General features: G+C 49.0%; 1 protein-coding gene across 5 annotated transcripts; it reads right to left on the bottom strand.

The window, feature by feature from the left end:
* Positions 1-6,851: 6,851 nt before the first annotated feature.
* SMUG1 (single-strand-selective monofunctional uracil-DNA glycosylase 1) lies at positions 6,852-13,505 on the bottom strand. 5 transcript variants are annotated; one of them, XM_081130923.1, is made up of 4 exons: positions 13,458-13,496; positions 12,037-12,193; positions 9,284-9,585; positions 6,852-8,270 (listed from the first exon to the last, which is right to left on the bottom strand). In XM_081130923.1, exons 2-4 carry the CDS (start codon positions 12,086-12,088, stop codon positions 7,743-7,745), a joined length of 882 nt encoding a protein of 293 aa, XP_080987049.1. In that variant the 5' UTR covers positions 12,089-12,193; positions 13,458-13,496; the 3' UTR covers positions 6,852-7,742. The 5 variants fall into 5 exon arrangements, with proteins under 5 accessions (XP_080987049.1, XP_080987050.1, XP_080987052.1 ...); XM_081130924.1 differs by lacking the exon at positions 12,037-12,193 and having other exon boundaries at positions 13,458-13,505; XM_081130926.1 differs by lacking the exons at positions 12,037-12,193; positions 13,458-13,496 and adding an exon at positions 13,182-13,204.
* Positions 13,506-14,965: the final 1,460 nt, after the last annotated feature.

Genomic DNA, 14,965 nt, shown 5'->3' with positions numbered 1-14,965 from the left:
CCAACACACCAGACACACTCACATCAGGGCCTTTGCCCTTGCTGTTCTCTTTGTCAGGAATGCTCTTCCCCAGAATCTGCACAGCATGGAGCATCTGGTAAATGGCAGGCTCCATATGTTGAGGGGACTGAGCAGGGATAAGAAAGGGAGTGAAGAGGAAGAGGAGACAGTGGAGTCTGATCCCACACAAGAAACAAAATGGCTCGTTGTGCTTTCTCTGTCTTCCTCTTTATAGGGGACTTGCCCCACCCTGGTTCATCCCACCCTCAGAAGAGGCTCAGGCTCTGAGGGCATCCCCTCCCTCCAATACTCTCCCAGACCTCCTAAAAAGGAAACACCTCAGTCCCCAGGCAATGAATGTGCTCAGCTCCTAAAGGGTGCAAGGAAGAAGGGGCCTCTTCTAATCACGCCCTCTCTGCGTTCGTTTCCACCATCAGTCAGTTGGGCCTGAGCCCATCAAGTCCATCCACCATGCTCCCCCCCTTCTCAACCTCTGCTTCTTTCCTTCCCTGCCCTTCCCATTCTCAGGTAGGAGGAGGCAGTCAGAGGAGTAAAGGCTGGTGTGGTGAGGTCATAAAGCCCAGCTGCAGGCACTGAGCCGAGGGGAAAGGCAAGTGGACTACAGGGGAAGGGTTTGGGGGCGGGAGGATGCAAAGGCCAGAGAGGAAAAAACAAAACAAACACACAAAAACACCAAAAAACAAAAAACCTGAAGCAAAGAGAAACAGAAGCTGTAATGAGATGGTGATTTAGAGAGAAGCAGAGAGGCCATCAGCCAGGAGACGGGGTCACAGTCAGAGGCAGAAACGGGGAGAGAAGCAAACGCTGACAGATGGCAGAGCTGGAGACAGGACGTGCAAGAGAGACTCGGACACCCGGAGAGAAAGACAGACAGACGGTGAGACTGAGGGAATCAGAAACAGACCAGAAGAGCTGAGGAGCAGCCAGGCAGGAAGGGAGGCAGAAGCTACCCAGAGACGGAGAGACGGAGAGACAGAGAGAGAGACGGAGAGACGGAGAGACGGGGAGACAGAGAGAGAGGCGCGCACGGACAGGCCAGAAGGCTGCGAAGACGACGAGCGAGAAAAAAGAGTGGAGGCGGGAGGAGCGGGAAGCGGCGGGCGCGGGGCGGGCGCAGCGGAGCGGGCGGGCGCCGGGAGCGGGCTCGTAAAAGCCGCGCGGAGCGGGGAAATTGCCGCCAGAATCGCTGAGCTCCACAAAACGCCGCCCGCGCGGCCCGCGCCGCGCCCGCTCCAATCTCCAGCCTCATCGCCGCGCGGGCTGGTTATGCATTTAAATGTTATTTAATTGGATTGCGGAGGAGCTGGGGGCCAGAGCGGCCCCCGCCCGCATGCTCCACACGCCCGCGCTGCTCGCCTCCGCCCTCACTGCTCGCCTCCTCCGCAAATCTGTTTTCCAAGTCACAGATTGCAGCGCACTCCCTCCCAACACGTTCCCCCCACCCCGACGGCTCCCCTTCGTGTCTGGGCTCCTTCTTCTGTTCTCCCCTCCCCAACAGGCCAGAGGACACTCAGAAAGACAAGTCCCCTGAAGATGCATGAAAACGCAGAGGCTACACAAAAATACTACAGACACAAAGACACAACAGCAGCAAAAATGGGTCACACTAAATTACACAAGTGTCCATCTGGGAGATTTAAAGAAAAAAAAATGCAGGGACAAAAAAGATCCCTATGGATCACAAAAGCACACAAATGCATGTAATACACTGGAGATCCTCACCCTGCCCCTTAAAATGGTTCTTACAAAGTGACACTACCTCACACAGCAACCAGATCGTGCTAACTCAGTGACCTCACAAGGTCACACCTACACCTTTCTCAAAGCTAGGTAAGGAGCAAAACCATCACACCCCAATTGCTCCACTGTGTGCCTTTCCAGGGTTGGAAGGTAAACCCTTCCTTCAAAGACCTCTTGTTCTCCCAGGCCACAGCAGAAAGCACCATCTGATGAGGTGCTGAGAGGCAACTGCATTAGTCATCACGTTTTTTAAAACTCAACAAAGAAACAAAACTGAGACAAAATCATAACAGGTAGGCTTGAGGGTAGATACCAGGAAGGCTTTCCTAACAAGACAGAAAGTTTGAGATCCCAAGAAGTGAAAGTGGGAATTTGTGTGAGGCTGGGCTTCTCCTCCCCTACCAAATGCAACAGGAGAGCCATTTTTGCAGCCTGGACTAGAAATTAGTTAGCACCATCAAGGTAGATGGAAGGACAGAATGACCTGCTGAAGCTTGTCCTCCACACACTCCCAACAGGCAGACAGGAAATTGCTGGCCTGAAATGATAAGGGTCAAGCTGCTTCAATTAACAGAAATGGAAATGGCAACCTGACTTGGCACAGGCTATACTGTGCAGGACTGTTCTGGGCTTTCAGCCACCCCCTCTGCAAGCTGGGCCTTGAGACTGACATCAGGCTGAGCTTTGAACTGGATATAGGCGTAGAACAGTGGGCAAGAAGATATGCAGGAAAATTTTACTGCAGTTGCTTTGTTTGTTTTGCTTTGTTTTTGACAGAATGTGGGTCAAAACAGGGAGGGAGAGAAAGTTTCCCCAAAAACATTATAATTCAACCTTGACTGGTAAACTTGGGCTGGGGCCAGGCTGGCATTAAGGCTTCTGTAGAAGAAAGAAATTCAGCTTCCCCCAAAGCAACTTATTTCTCCATCACCTGATGGTCAGCTGGGAAGTTTATCCATGTGTCTAACCTCAGTGTCTCATGCTCCAATTGAAATTATTTCCTTCTTTGGGGCATTAGGAAAAAATAGAAAACAGCTGGCCTATATCCTCCTAAACGAGAATATTTGTAGAGTCCAGATTTAGTCTGTGCTGGGCCACAATCTCTATTCCCTTCCTCCATTCCATTTATTTTCTCTGCTCAGTTATACCCAGGCTGGGTTTCTGGTCTTTTTTGGCTCCAGCAATTGTATATCCCCTGACAGAGCCTGCTGCAGTTTTCCATCCCAGAGGTTCACAGAATAAGAGATCAAAGAGGAAGCCCCACTTCCTGTCTCCCATAGAGCCACGCCCAACCCTTGGTTCTTGCCAATTCCAGACCCTGGAGCTCTCCTCCCCTCATCCTGTTTTCTATCCTCTTGCAGTTAGGGCTGAGAAATTCTTGGAGAGATATGACACAGTGGCCCCCTTTTTGAAGAGCCAGTCCATGAAAGTAGCAAGATTGAGCAAGTGATGAGAGAAGAACTCTCCAATCGCCGCCCCATCTCAGGCACACATACCTCCTAGCCACATTCTGAGGGCTAATCACTTCCTCAGTCAGTGTGCCCAGAACGCTGCATTTAGAACTTGTTCACAGCACATTTTCCATTTGATTTATACTATAATTATATGCCTGTATCTCCCAGCACCAGACAGTGAGCAACGTGAGGGCAAAGAACCACCTAATTCACCTCTGTCACCACCTGCAGTGCCCAGCGTGGGGAATGGCACACAGTGGACATCAATAAATGTTTGTTGAGTTGAGAAAGGAAAATGAAGGAAGACACAGTGGTCAAACTCAAGACTCAATCTTTCTTTAAGCCATTCTGTGTCAGTAAGGGAAAAAAGAGTAGGAAGAGTCTCTTTCTTCCCCAACACACTCCATCCCTTCGAGTCTCAGAACCATTCTTGCCTGCCCAAAGCACAGTTGAGTGGGTATGTGTGTGTGCATGTGTGTTCACGCACATGTGCATGTTGCAGTGAGATTTTTAAGCCTCTGTCACTCCTCTGAACCAGAATTTGAATCTTTGTCACTGGAAAAAGGCAACAAAGTCTAGGGATACTCTTGTTATTGCATGGGCACCTTGGGGTAGGTCTCCAAAACAAGATTCATGCATTACTTGCACATTTGTCCTAAACACCTACTTCGTGCCAGGTGTGGGGCTACATACTGGGGAAAGGAAGAGTCCCACTTCTTGCCTTCAAGGCACTAGTGCAATCCTACCTTAATCTTGGCTGCATGTCCATAGTACAAAGGTTGCACTTCAGATCTCCCAAATCAAAATCTCTTAAGTGAAGCTGGGACACTTGTCTTCTTTAAAACCTCCACAGGTGGATTGATTCACAGGCAGGGCTGTAAGCCACTGATCTCTAGATCAGTGCTGTCCAGTAGAACTTTCTGCAATGATGGACTGTTCCCTACCTGTGCCATCCAATCAGTAGCCACTAGCCATGTGTGGCTATTGACCACTTGAAATATGGCTAGTGACTGAGGAATTGAAATTTTTATTTCACTTTAAACAGCCACATATGGCTAGTGCCTACTATATCAGATTGAAAACTCTAGATGATCCCAAATCACTTCAATTTGGTTTTAAAATATTTTCGTAGCAGCTGAAGTGTCCATTCCCTTTGGCTCAGGAGAAAACAATGAGCTTCTCTTCCCCAGGGACATTCTTATTTATACTGAAGAAACTGTTCTAGAATGAATTGGAGGGAAGTGGCCAGTCTGGTTGATTAAGTCCTATCAGCTAGCTAAGCCACTTCACCAGCCTCAACCCCTCCAGACAGGAGAAAGTCACTCTGAGTACCCCCTTTTGTTAGAGGTCACTATTGGTGGGGGACAGAAAATGCAGTGACATGACTTTAGGTGCCTATTATGGACTGAATTGTGTGTCCCCCCCCCCCCAAGGCATATGTTGAAGCCCTACCTCCCAATGGGATTGTATTTGGAGACAGGGCTTTTAAAGAGATAATTAAGATTAAATGGAGTGGGACCCTAATCCAATATGACAGGCCAGGGTGGCTCTGTTGGTTGGGCATTGTCCATTGAAAGGTTGCTGGTTCAATTCCGATCAGGGCATATGCCCAGGTTGCATGGGCTCAATCCCTGGTAGGGGGCGGGTATGCAGGAGGCAGCCAATCGTTGTTCCACTCTCACATCCATGTCTCTCCCTCTCCCTTCCTCTCTCTCTAAAAATCAACAAAAATATAAAATGAGAAGAGAGTTACCAGGGAGGTGCACACACAGAGAACAGGCCATGGGAGGACACACGGAGAAGGCGGCCATCAACAAGCCAAGGAGAGAGGCCTTAGGAGAAACCAAACCTGCAGACATCTGTATTTTGGAATTCCAGCTCCAGAACTGTGAGAAAATAAATTTCTGTTGTTTAAGCCACCCAATCTGTGGTATTTTTGTTATGGCAGCAACTAATACAATGCCCTTGGGAAAGGGCAGTGCCAGGACCCTAATTAGCCTCTACCTGACAAGACCCACCCCAAGAATAGTGACTCTGCCATCTGTGGGTTTCCACTTATTATTGGGTGTTTTCTGTACATCTCCCTTCCTCAACTGGACTTTAAATTCTCTAAGATTAGTCCAGCATTCAAGAACCTTCATAAGCTGTGCGCAACTTCCCTCTCCAGCTTTTCCTCCCAACTGGGTCAAGTCAATGCTAATCTACTTACCACCCCTTGAACATAAAAATACTCTTCTCTAAGTTCTGCAAAACTTTCCCTATCTCTACATCCACCTGAAATGCCACCTCCTCTGGAGAGATTTCCTGACTGCCTCAGCTAAATACATAGGAACCATGGCTTCTATCTCCGTGACATTATTACACAGTGCATAATCCAGTGCTCTGCAACATGGGGCAATGACTACTTACCACTAAAGCACTGACAGCAGAGAGAGGAAAAGACATCTAAGGCATGTGGGCATGCAAAACTGTAATCCAATTCTGATGCTAACTGCCAGGGTTAGCCCAGACTCCACAGACTTAAGGGCAAAGTTCCCAATAAGACTGTCCTCATTTCAGATGCCAGCTGCAAGTTTGGGGGTCTCCAGGCCACCTACACTTCTAAGTGGATACAAATTCAGGGATCCCCATGAGCCCCCCAGGTTCAATAATTTGCGAGAATGACTCACAGAACAGAGTAAAGCACTCTACTTACAATTACAGTTTATTATAAAGGATACCAATCAAGACCAGCCAATGAACAGACATTTAAGGCAAGATCTGGGAGGGTCCCAAACACACTTTCCATGCCCTTTCCCCACAGAATCATGACACATCACCACACACACACACACCTCCATGTGTCCACCAACCAGGAAGCTCACCAAAGCCTCAGTGCCTAGAGTTTTTATTACGGTTTCGTTATGTAGCTATCATTGACCACATGGTTGAACTCAATCTCTAACCCCTCTCTCCATCCAGGAAGCTGATATCACCTGGCTCAAAGCCCCAACCCTCTAATCACATGGTTGGTCTTTCTGGCAGTGTCACTCTCATCCTTAGTCAAACTTCATCATAAACTCAGGTGTGGTCTGAGGGACCCACCATGAATAACAAAGAAACTCCTATAGCTTGGGAAATTCCAAGGATTTAGAGGTTCCCTCCAAAGAACCAAGGACAAAGACCAAATTCTTTATTAAACAACGTGGGATGGGGAGAATGGGGGAGGGACTCAGACACTTATACTAAAAATCTTAATTTTAAAAGCTAGAGATGACCTGTCCCAGGAGAGTCTGTGTGTTTCTCATTAAGGTGGTCTTAAGACTTTCTCTGCTCCCAACTTGATTCATTTTCCCAACACTTACCAAATGGGCACAGCAACCAGCCATGCAACAGACATAAAAAATAAGTTAGCTGGAGATACCAGGCTCCCACCCACCCATCACCTGCTCCCCAGAGTGCCCTAAATAGCAGACAAGCCACTGGACAGACCCCTAACAGAGACCCCACTGCTTTGGAAAGGCAATTGGAGATCTGTTTACATCATCCCCAGCCACCCAAGAGAACCCTTTGCAAACAGTAAAGAGGTAAGAGGGGAAAATCTAAACTACCACCTCCCACCCCTGACATGCAGGAGAGGAAAAAAGCACCAACACAAAAGGATTTAGGAGCTTTTAATGCTTAGACTGAAAAATCACAGGCTGGATTTTTCATAAAGCCATTGGTCCACCTCTGGCAGAGTAAATCTGCCCTCACCCAGGCCACAGGTGGAGGCAGAGACATCTCCCCCACCCCCGCCTGCTCAGCAAGGCCTTCAAGGGGGAGCACTTCCCTCATAGTGCAGTGGCTCCCCAACCCAGAGACAAGAAAAAAGAGGTGTAATGAGCATCCATGTGCCAGGCACCACACAAGGCACTTTTAAGTGTTATATCAGTTAATCCCCACACCAACCCCATGAGGCAGGGATCCCCACTCTACAGATGAGGATCCTGAGACTTGGAGAGGTTAATCAACATGTCCAAAGTCACAAAGTTCACAAGTCTCAAAAGGTCTTCGGGCCTTTCCCACTCTGCCACACTCAATTCTTTCTCTCTCTGATTCAGCCTCAGTCTTCCATAAGTTCATTCTTAATACCCATGTCCCATGCTTTGTCCGGGTCCCTGTGAGAAAAGGGTCAGCTGAAGGACACTTTCATATGAGAATGGGTGAGAATCCTGGCACGATCTTTTCTCTAAAACAGTAAATATGACCTTGGAGGTCACGCTCAGCTGAACAGAGGCTCCCAAAACAGTGAAGTAAGCAGTTTGCAGGTGCTGCCTCTCTGTGGAGTTAGGTATCACAGGACCAAAGAGGCAATGCTCAAAGGAAGGGGAAGAAAGCAGGAATCAGTAGGGCATGTCGGAGTAGTGTCAAAACTGCCACGGCAGGTCCCAGCAACCAGGCAGCCGAGGAGGACCTTCTTGCTCCACTCCATCAGGTGTGCAGTCATCTGCTTGCCCAAGGACTTGGGGGCCTTGAATGTGTCCCTCTGCCAGGCCCCAGGGGCACTCATTTTGTCAGCAGTGGCAGTAGCCCCAGCTCATTTAGTCTCTCCTTGGCCACCGGCTCCCAACCCTTGTTAGCCTGTGGGCTCCGAGGTGAGGGGTGCAGGAGCCCCTCCACCTGGACCTCAGGCATCAGGCCAGTCAGAGCCCGCCGTGCCCTCTGCTCTGCCAGCCGCCCCACTCCCACTACCAGGCGAACCCCCAAGAGCTGCACCTGCCGGCAGAGAGCTGCATCACAGAGCCCAAGAAGCTGTTCTCGCTGCTTGGCAGGCAACTCAGCAGGGGTGAGGTTGCGCCCACTGGGAGCCAGGAATAGCAGAGGACACAGATTGTGGACAAAACAGTGACGGAAGAAGACCTCAGGCTGTCCACAGAGGTTCCGGAAAAAGCCCCAGAACCGGGCACCACTCACCTCTGACTGTGGGCACTCCAGTCCCAGCACTGGGCGCTTAGGGTGCTCTTGGGGAGGGGTCAGCACAGAGCCCCCAATTCCCAACCAGTCTCGGACTACACTCACTTCCCCAAAGGGTACCTGTGGAGGCGAGAGACATGAGGGCTTCAAACTGGACACCTGACACCTGTTCTCTGGACCAACTGACCCCTTTTCACTCTCCATGAGGATCTAGCCTGAACACTCGGCACACCCTGACAACTTCACCCAAAGGCCTGAGACAAGGATTCCTGGCCCTGTGGTTTGATCCTGTCCCTCTTTCTCCATTTTTTCATGTGGACTGTGGTCCAGAAGAATCTGTTTGTTTGCCTCTATCCCCACTAGCCTCTGGGACCACGTACAGGGAGTATACAGGGATATCTGGCCCTTCATAGGGCATGATAGGTAGTACTGAGGAAAGACCGATGGTCTGACACAGAAAGGCCGCCAGGGTTAGAAGAGGCACAAGGACAGGGCTGACCACTGCTCTCTGGGTGCCCTCTCAGCCCCAAGCTTCAGGCTGTCATTTCCATCGATCATCATTGATCACCTTTCATCCCCCAGTTGGGGTCAATAAAAGCGATTGAGCCTTCTGCCCTGAAGCCTCTTCCCCTCCCCCACCTGCCAAGCACCCCAACCAAGGGGAAGACACTCATCTTGAGGTCTGAAAGATAAGCAGGCAGACCCTGGAGCCTGGCTCCGGTCTGAACCTCTCCCTCAGCTAAGAAACAGAACCCAGGTTGCCTGCATCGATTTCATACCCACCCATCAACCAGTCTCTCCTGAGGACCTACTAGCCCTGGTCCCTCCTGATCCTAACCACATTCTAGGGAGAGGGGAGATCCGGTAAGGTAAGAGGTAAGGATGAGGCTGGCGGAAGGAAGGGCTCTCAGAGGCAATTAGTGGACAGCTCACAGGGGAAACGGAACTACCATTAATGTCCTTGGTTAACTATGGGCAGTGAGGCCAGGAGAATATCTGAGACCCACAGGAGCCAGTGTGTGTATTGGGAGGGGAAAGGAGCCCCACACACCTTCCTCCTCCATAGCACACACAATCAAGCATCCACCTTGGAGCCTCCCACCTCACCCACCAGGGGCAGCCAAGCCCTTTACCCCAGTCTGGGCCATGCCATAGGGTCCTGGGTTCATGCCCAAGAAGAGCACTTCCTTGGGGCTCTGGCAGTAGCGGGTCACGTAGCTGCGATGTGGCTCCCAGGCATACTCCACCGGATTGTAGATAATGCCCACAGGCTCAGAAAACTGCAGTTGGCTCAGCTCAGCATTGAGCCGAAGCTCCTCCTCCAGGAAGCCCTCAGCCAAGCTTCGAGGGGAGGATTGGGGCTCCACCAGGGCACCTGCAGGCTCATGGAAGGGTCCCAGTGGGAAAGCCTGGGGCACAGCCATGTTGCCTTCACCTGGAAAAGAGATGGAGAGAGGCCCCCTCAGCCCTAGAATGGGAGGGATTCAAAGTGGCCAGGGCACCCCCTACCATTTCCCGGGCTCAGAAAAGACTGTATCAATCATCCCCCAACCTCCAGGCAAAAGTGAGCTCATCTCAGTTCTTGGTAATGAAAGGACCCCTTCTCTCCCTGTTTCTAGTATCCTTCCTCTTCATTCATCACCTGGTGAGAATAACCCATAACCAACCATCCCCCACTCCAAACCTCCTTTCCATCAGGAATAGGTCTTGAGTCACTAGTTCCTAGACCATGCCAAGATATGGTCAGTTTCCAATATTTACTGGTGGCAAAATTTCAGCACCTTTAATGTCATCCTTAATAAAACAAGCCCAGCCAGGATGAGCTGTGTCCTAGAAACCAATGTGCTAAAGAATAAAATGCACATGCAAAGCCATAGCTCAGAGACTAATTACAGACGGCTAATTACAACAGCTTCCAGGTGGTAAGCAAGTGCTCTGTGCCAGATACACCTCACCAATACTCATAACAACCCCATGAGGTGGGTATTACTGCTCCCATGTTACAGGTGAGAAGACTGAGGCTTAGGAAGATCAAGGAACTTGCCCAGAGTTACAGTTAGCAAGTCAGGAAGATGGGATTTGAAGCCAAACTATCTGACTCAAGGCTGAGCTCTTAATCACCCCAACCATCTTGCCTTAGATGGTTCAACCAGCCTCCCAGGAGGTTGCTAATTCTGTAACCTCCCAGTCCAGTCCAGCTTCTTGCCCACATTCAAGAATCCTCAGTGGTGAGTGGAATGACTACCAGACTCTATTAGAATAGACTCTTACAAGTTATGTAATCATGGCCAGTCTCTGGTTCCCTCATCCAAATACTAAAAATAATAATATCCACTTAATAATATTGATATAAGGGCCATTTCACTTACATATGTAATCTAAAAAACAAAATAAATGAACAAGCAGAATTGAAACAGACTCATAGACAGAGAATTTTTTTTTTAAATATATCTTTATTGATTTCAGCGAGAGGAAGGGAGAGGGAGAGAGAGAGATAGAAACATCAATGATGAGAGAGTCATTGATCGGCTGCAGCCCGCAACCCGGGCATGTGCCCTGACAGGGAATCAAACCCTGATTGCCTGGATCCTAGGTCGATGCTCAATCACTGAGCCACGCCTGGCTGGGCCAGAGAACATTTTGATGGTTGCCAGATGGGAGGGGTGTTGGGGGAATGCGTGAAAAAGGTGAAGGGATTAAGTACAAATTGGTAGTCATGGGGATGTAAAGTACAGCATAGGGAATATAGTCAATAATATTGTAGTAACTATGTATGGTGTCAGATTGGTGCTAGATTTATCAGGGTGATTACTTCGTAAGTTATATAACTGTCTAATCACTAGGTTGTACACCTGAAACTAATACAAATATTGTATGTCAACTGTAATTGAAAAATAAAAATTATTTTAAAAATAATATTGCCTGGGTGGCATGGCTCAGCGGTTGAGCATTGACTGTGATTCAGGAGATTGCGGCTTGATTCCCGGTCAGGGCACATTGCTGGCTCCATCCCCAGTAGGGGGCATGCTGGAGGCAGACGATCAATGACTCTCATCATTGATGTTTCTATCTCTCTCTCCCCCTTCCTCTCTCTGAAACCAATAAAGATATATTTTAAAATACTACTACTACTAATATAAGAGATAGAATGAGATGTTATGTGTAAGTGGGGGAGGAAAGGGGAGAGGGAAGAAGGGAAGAGAGGGAAGAAGAAGACAGGATGCAGAGGGAGTACTCAAGCAAGCTTTGTAACCTGTAAAGGCCATTCCTTCCAATCTTTCTTCTCACCACTCCCATGCAAACCCAGTATTCCAGCCTGACCACACTTTCAAAATGCCTTTTTGACCCCTACTTTCAAAACTTTGCATGTGCCATTTCTACAAACACTCCTTAAGTCAACCAGGATTGTAACTCCCCCACTCTCCACACCTACAAATTATACCCATCCTTTAAGATGCAGCTCAAACTAGCCCTCCCTCCTCAACACACTGCAGCATTTGCCATACCTTCCCAGCCCCACCCCACACGAGTAGGTCTAGCACAAGACCTGGGAATCTGTATTTTCAAAAAACTGCCCAGGTGTTTCTGATGGTTGGTAAGGGCCGAGAACCACTGAGTGTCACCATGGTTAGTGTCTTCTTCATGAACTCATACCCACCCAATATACTTGAGATCAGAGGCCAGTCAATGTTCAATTTACCTCCACATCTCCAAAGTCCTAGCTTTTATTAGGAAGTCAACAAACACCTGCTCAGCTCTGTCCATCCCTGTTTAAAACTACCTTCTACCAAGGAGCCTTGCCTCATGGACTCCTCTCCACTTCTATATCCTGATTCACTTAAGGCTCAGCTGCCCACTTGTACTCTGCTTCCTTCCCAGGACTTGCCAGGCTCTGCCCATGTTTCCATCACGTCTGGACCTCCCACAGAGTAGACCATGGTTCTTTCTCCCTCTCAACCCCTTGCCCAGGTTAAGGATAACCAAGATAGGAATTCAGGGTTGACACAACAGCTTGATCCATCAACCTGTTCTCTGAGCCTAGCCTGGAGGAAAAGAGAGAAAGGGAAAAAAAATCAGGGGCCAAACTTAAGGAACTCCTTTCCCAGACTGATCTCAGAAGTCTTTAATTGATTTACCCAGGTGGCTACCCAGGGCCAACTGGGCTCAAACACATGCTGAGAAGGAAGCTGTGGAGAACTCAAATGTATCAGGGTCTCTTGCTTTGCATCTCCCCATGTAGCACCAACATTAGTGGATCAGTTGCTCCAGATGTGGGATCTCCCTCAAGCCTTAAGATGGACCTACCTTTGATCTTTAGAGACCTATGCTGGAGTCAGCAAGGCTGGGAGTACACAAAGTGACAAGGCCTTATTTTCAGTGTTCCAGGGTTTCAAAGCCTAATGTGATAGCAAGAGCCACAGGCTGGGTATTTGACTCAAATTCTAGTCCTAGTTTCAACTCTAAGAAGGTTCTCTTAATGAGTCATTTAACTCTATCTAGGAAATTAAAATGAGAAATCCCACCCAACATACCACCAGTAGTTAACTCATTTATTTTTTTCAATATTTATGAGTCTCTTACATGACAGGTATGTAACAGTCTGTCTCTTGGTGGGGAAGAAATCCAAAATGAAAAAAATGTAGGCCAGGCTCATAAACCACTAAGACGACAGATAAAACTGGAATACACTGTGGTTCAAGCTTTAATGTCCCGAACAAATTACTGTAAGAACCCCAAAGAGGAATTTGGAGGTACTATCTAAAGTCACCAAGAGCCAGAGGCTTAAGAAACACAGATACTTTACAAACTACAGTGTCATATTACATTAAGTGCAGAGGCAGCGGAGGGTGATCCAGCTGTACGTCCGGCCACCGAGGCTTTCTGACACTAAACCCGGGGAGTGAAGAAAGAATCGAAGACATTCTCCACTCCCCTGTCCCTTATGGGCGCTCCAGAAATCCACAGGGACAATCAGAAAATCCTTAAACCAATAATAATAAAAATCCTAGATCACGGACTCAAAAATACCACCTCTTCCTTGCTCTTGGTTCACAGGGGCAGAAGACTAAGGCTCCGCAAGAAACCTCTGCGTCCGCCCACGGGCCCCGCGCGACAAGAAAGCCTGCTCCTCGCAGGCCTCCGGGGCGATTCCACGGGCTCCGCGTTCCCTGCGCCGGGACGAGCCCCAAACAGCGCGAGGGACCCCGAAACACAGACATTGCGACACCCCGCCTCCGCCGCCCCGGAGCCCTGTGAACCCCGAGCCCGCCTCCGGCGCCCCAGGTCCCCGGCCCCCTACTTCCTCACCTGGCCCAGCTCCCCATTCGGCTTCCGATTCCTTTTCTCCGCCCCCGGGCGCGGAGGACAGTGGGAATCGTAGTCCACGGTGTATGGGGCAGGAGATTGGCGTAGCCGCGACCACTTCCGCCGGAAATACTCAAATCCCCGGAAAGCGTGCTAACTTAGCTCCAAGCGACTCTGGGCGTTGTAGTTTATTCCTTACTACAGGGCTAAATCAAGATTTGAGAGGTGAGGGCCAGGCTTTGTAAGGATCTCAGAGATCCTGGGTTCAAGCCCTAAAGGGCATCACCCTTGCATAACTCATCCACAGCGCTTTCCCCAAAGGGATTGCAAATCAAGGAGCTTCAACCATCCCCAACCTCTCAACTCGCCTGAAGATATTAATAATGGCTAAAGACCATTTCTAGCCCTCCTGCTGCCCAGGTATAAGAGAGCTCTCCTTTGCAGCCCTCCAAGGACTATATAGAACATCCACAGAGGCACTTCTGTCATCTCCTAACAACTCTTAATAGTGGCTCTGAGTCTCTTCCAGCCCTTGTCTCCATGGCTTTACCATTTGACGTCTCTCCCTCCTCTGCCCTGCTATTTGCCAAGCCCTATAATCTCCTATCATTCCCAACCCCCACCCTATACCTTTCCTGACGCATCCCAATCCCATGGCTGCACCTAATAGTCCATTCCCGATCACCTCCTCAAATACTAATGTGCAAAACTGTCCCACTCCTAGTTTTGTTCTTGTCCTCTGGGTCTGTTTCTGTATCCTGACTATAAGATTTTCATTAGGCTGGAACCCTCCCTAAAGTCAGTTATCTTCTAGATTCTTCCCATCCCCATCCCCTGCACACTTCCGCACAGCCATAACTGAGATCAGGGAGAAGCGAGGTCTCCCTGCAGATAGTAAGGAAGGAGACCAATAAACCCAGCACAGGAAAAAGTGAGAGAACAAGAATGCTACCCCCTTCCCAAGCTTCCTCTGCTCTCCTACCAACAGACAAAAATTTAATGGGTGCAGCAGGAGCTTCAGGGAACTGTGAGCAGGGATGCTCTGATACCAAAAGTGAGAAACTACTCTCACCCTTTCAAGACTTTGGAAACTGAATTAATCATCCACCTCACAAAGTCCATTACTTCCTGAGCTTTCATTTGTGTCAGAGTCTCTCCCTCTCTGTGTCTTTGCCTTTCTCTCCCCATATAAATATATTTCTATCCCTAGTTGTCTCTTGTAATCTGTGTGTCTCTGTCTCTCTCTTTGTACATCGATTTCCCTGTCTCTGCTTCTTTCTTTGGAATGACTGAAATAAGAGTACCCTGAGGTTCCAGAACTGACGCCTCCCTCAGGCTCCTCTGTCTCTCTAAATCTATGTACTTGTGTGTGTCTTAACAAAAATTAGTGTGGAAGGGGGAACAATTGTTTAAGAATTCTAGGAGCCTCACCACCCCTTAGACAACCCTCCTGCCCACCCCACCCTTCTGCCACTTGCTTGCCAAACACTTCCAGTTTTTCATCATGGCAG

This window comes from Miniopterus schreibersii (assembly GCF_964146895.1).
Source record: "Miniopterus schreibersii genome assembly, chromosome: 2".
NCBI lineage: Eukaryota > Metazoa > Chordata > Mammalia > Chiroptera > Miniopteridae > Miniopterus > Miniopterus schreibersii.
The sequence above is the reverse complement of the archived record's forward strand: the minus strand, read 5'-3'. Positions and strand labels throughout refer to the sequence as shown.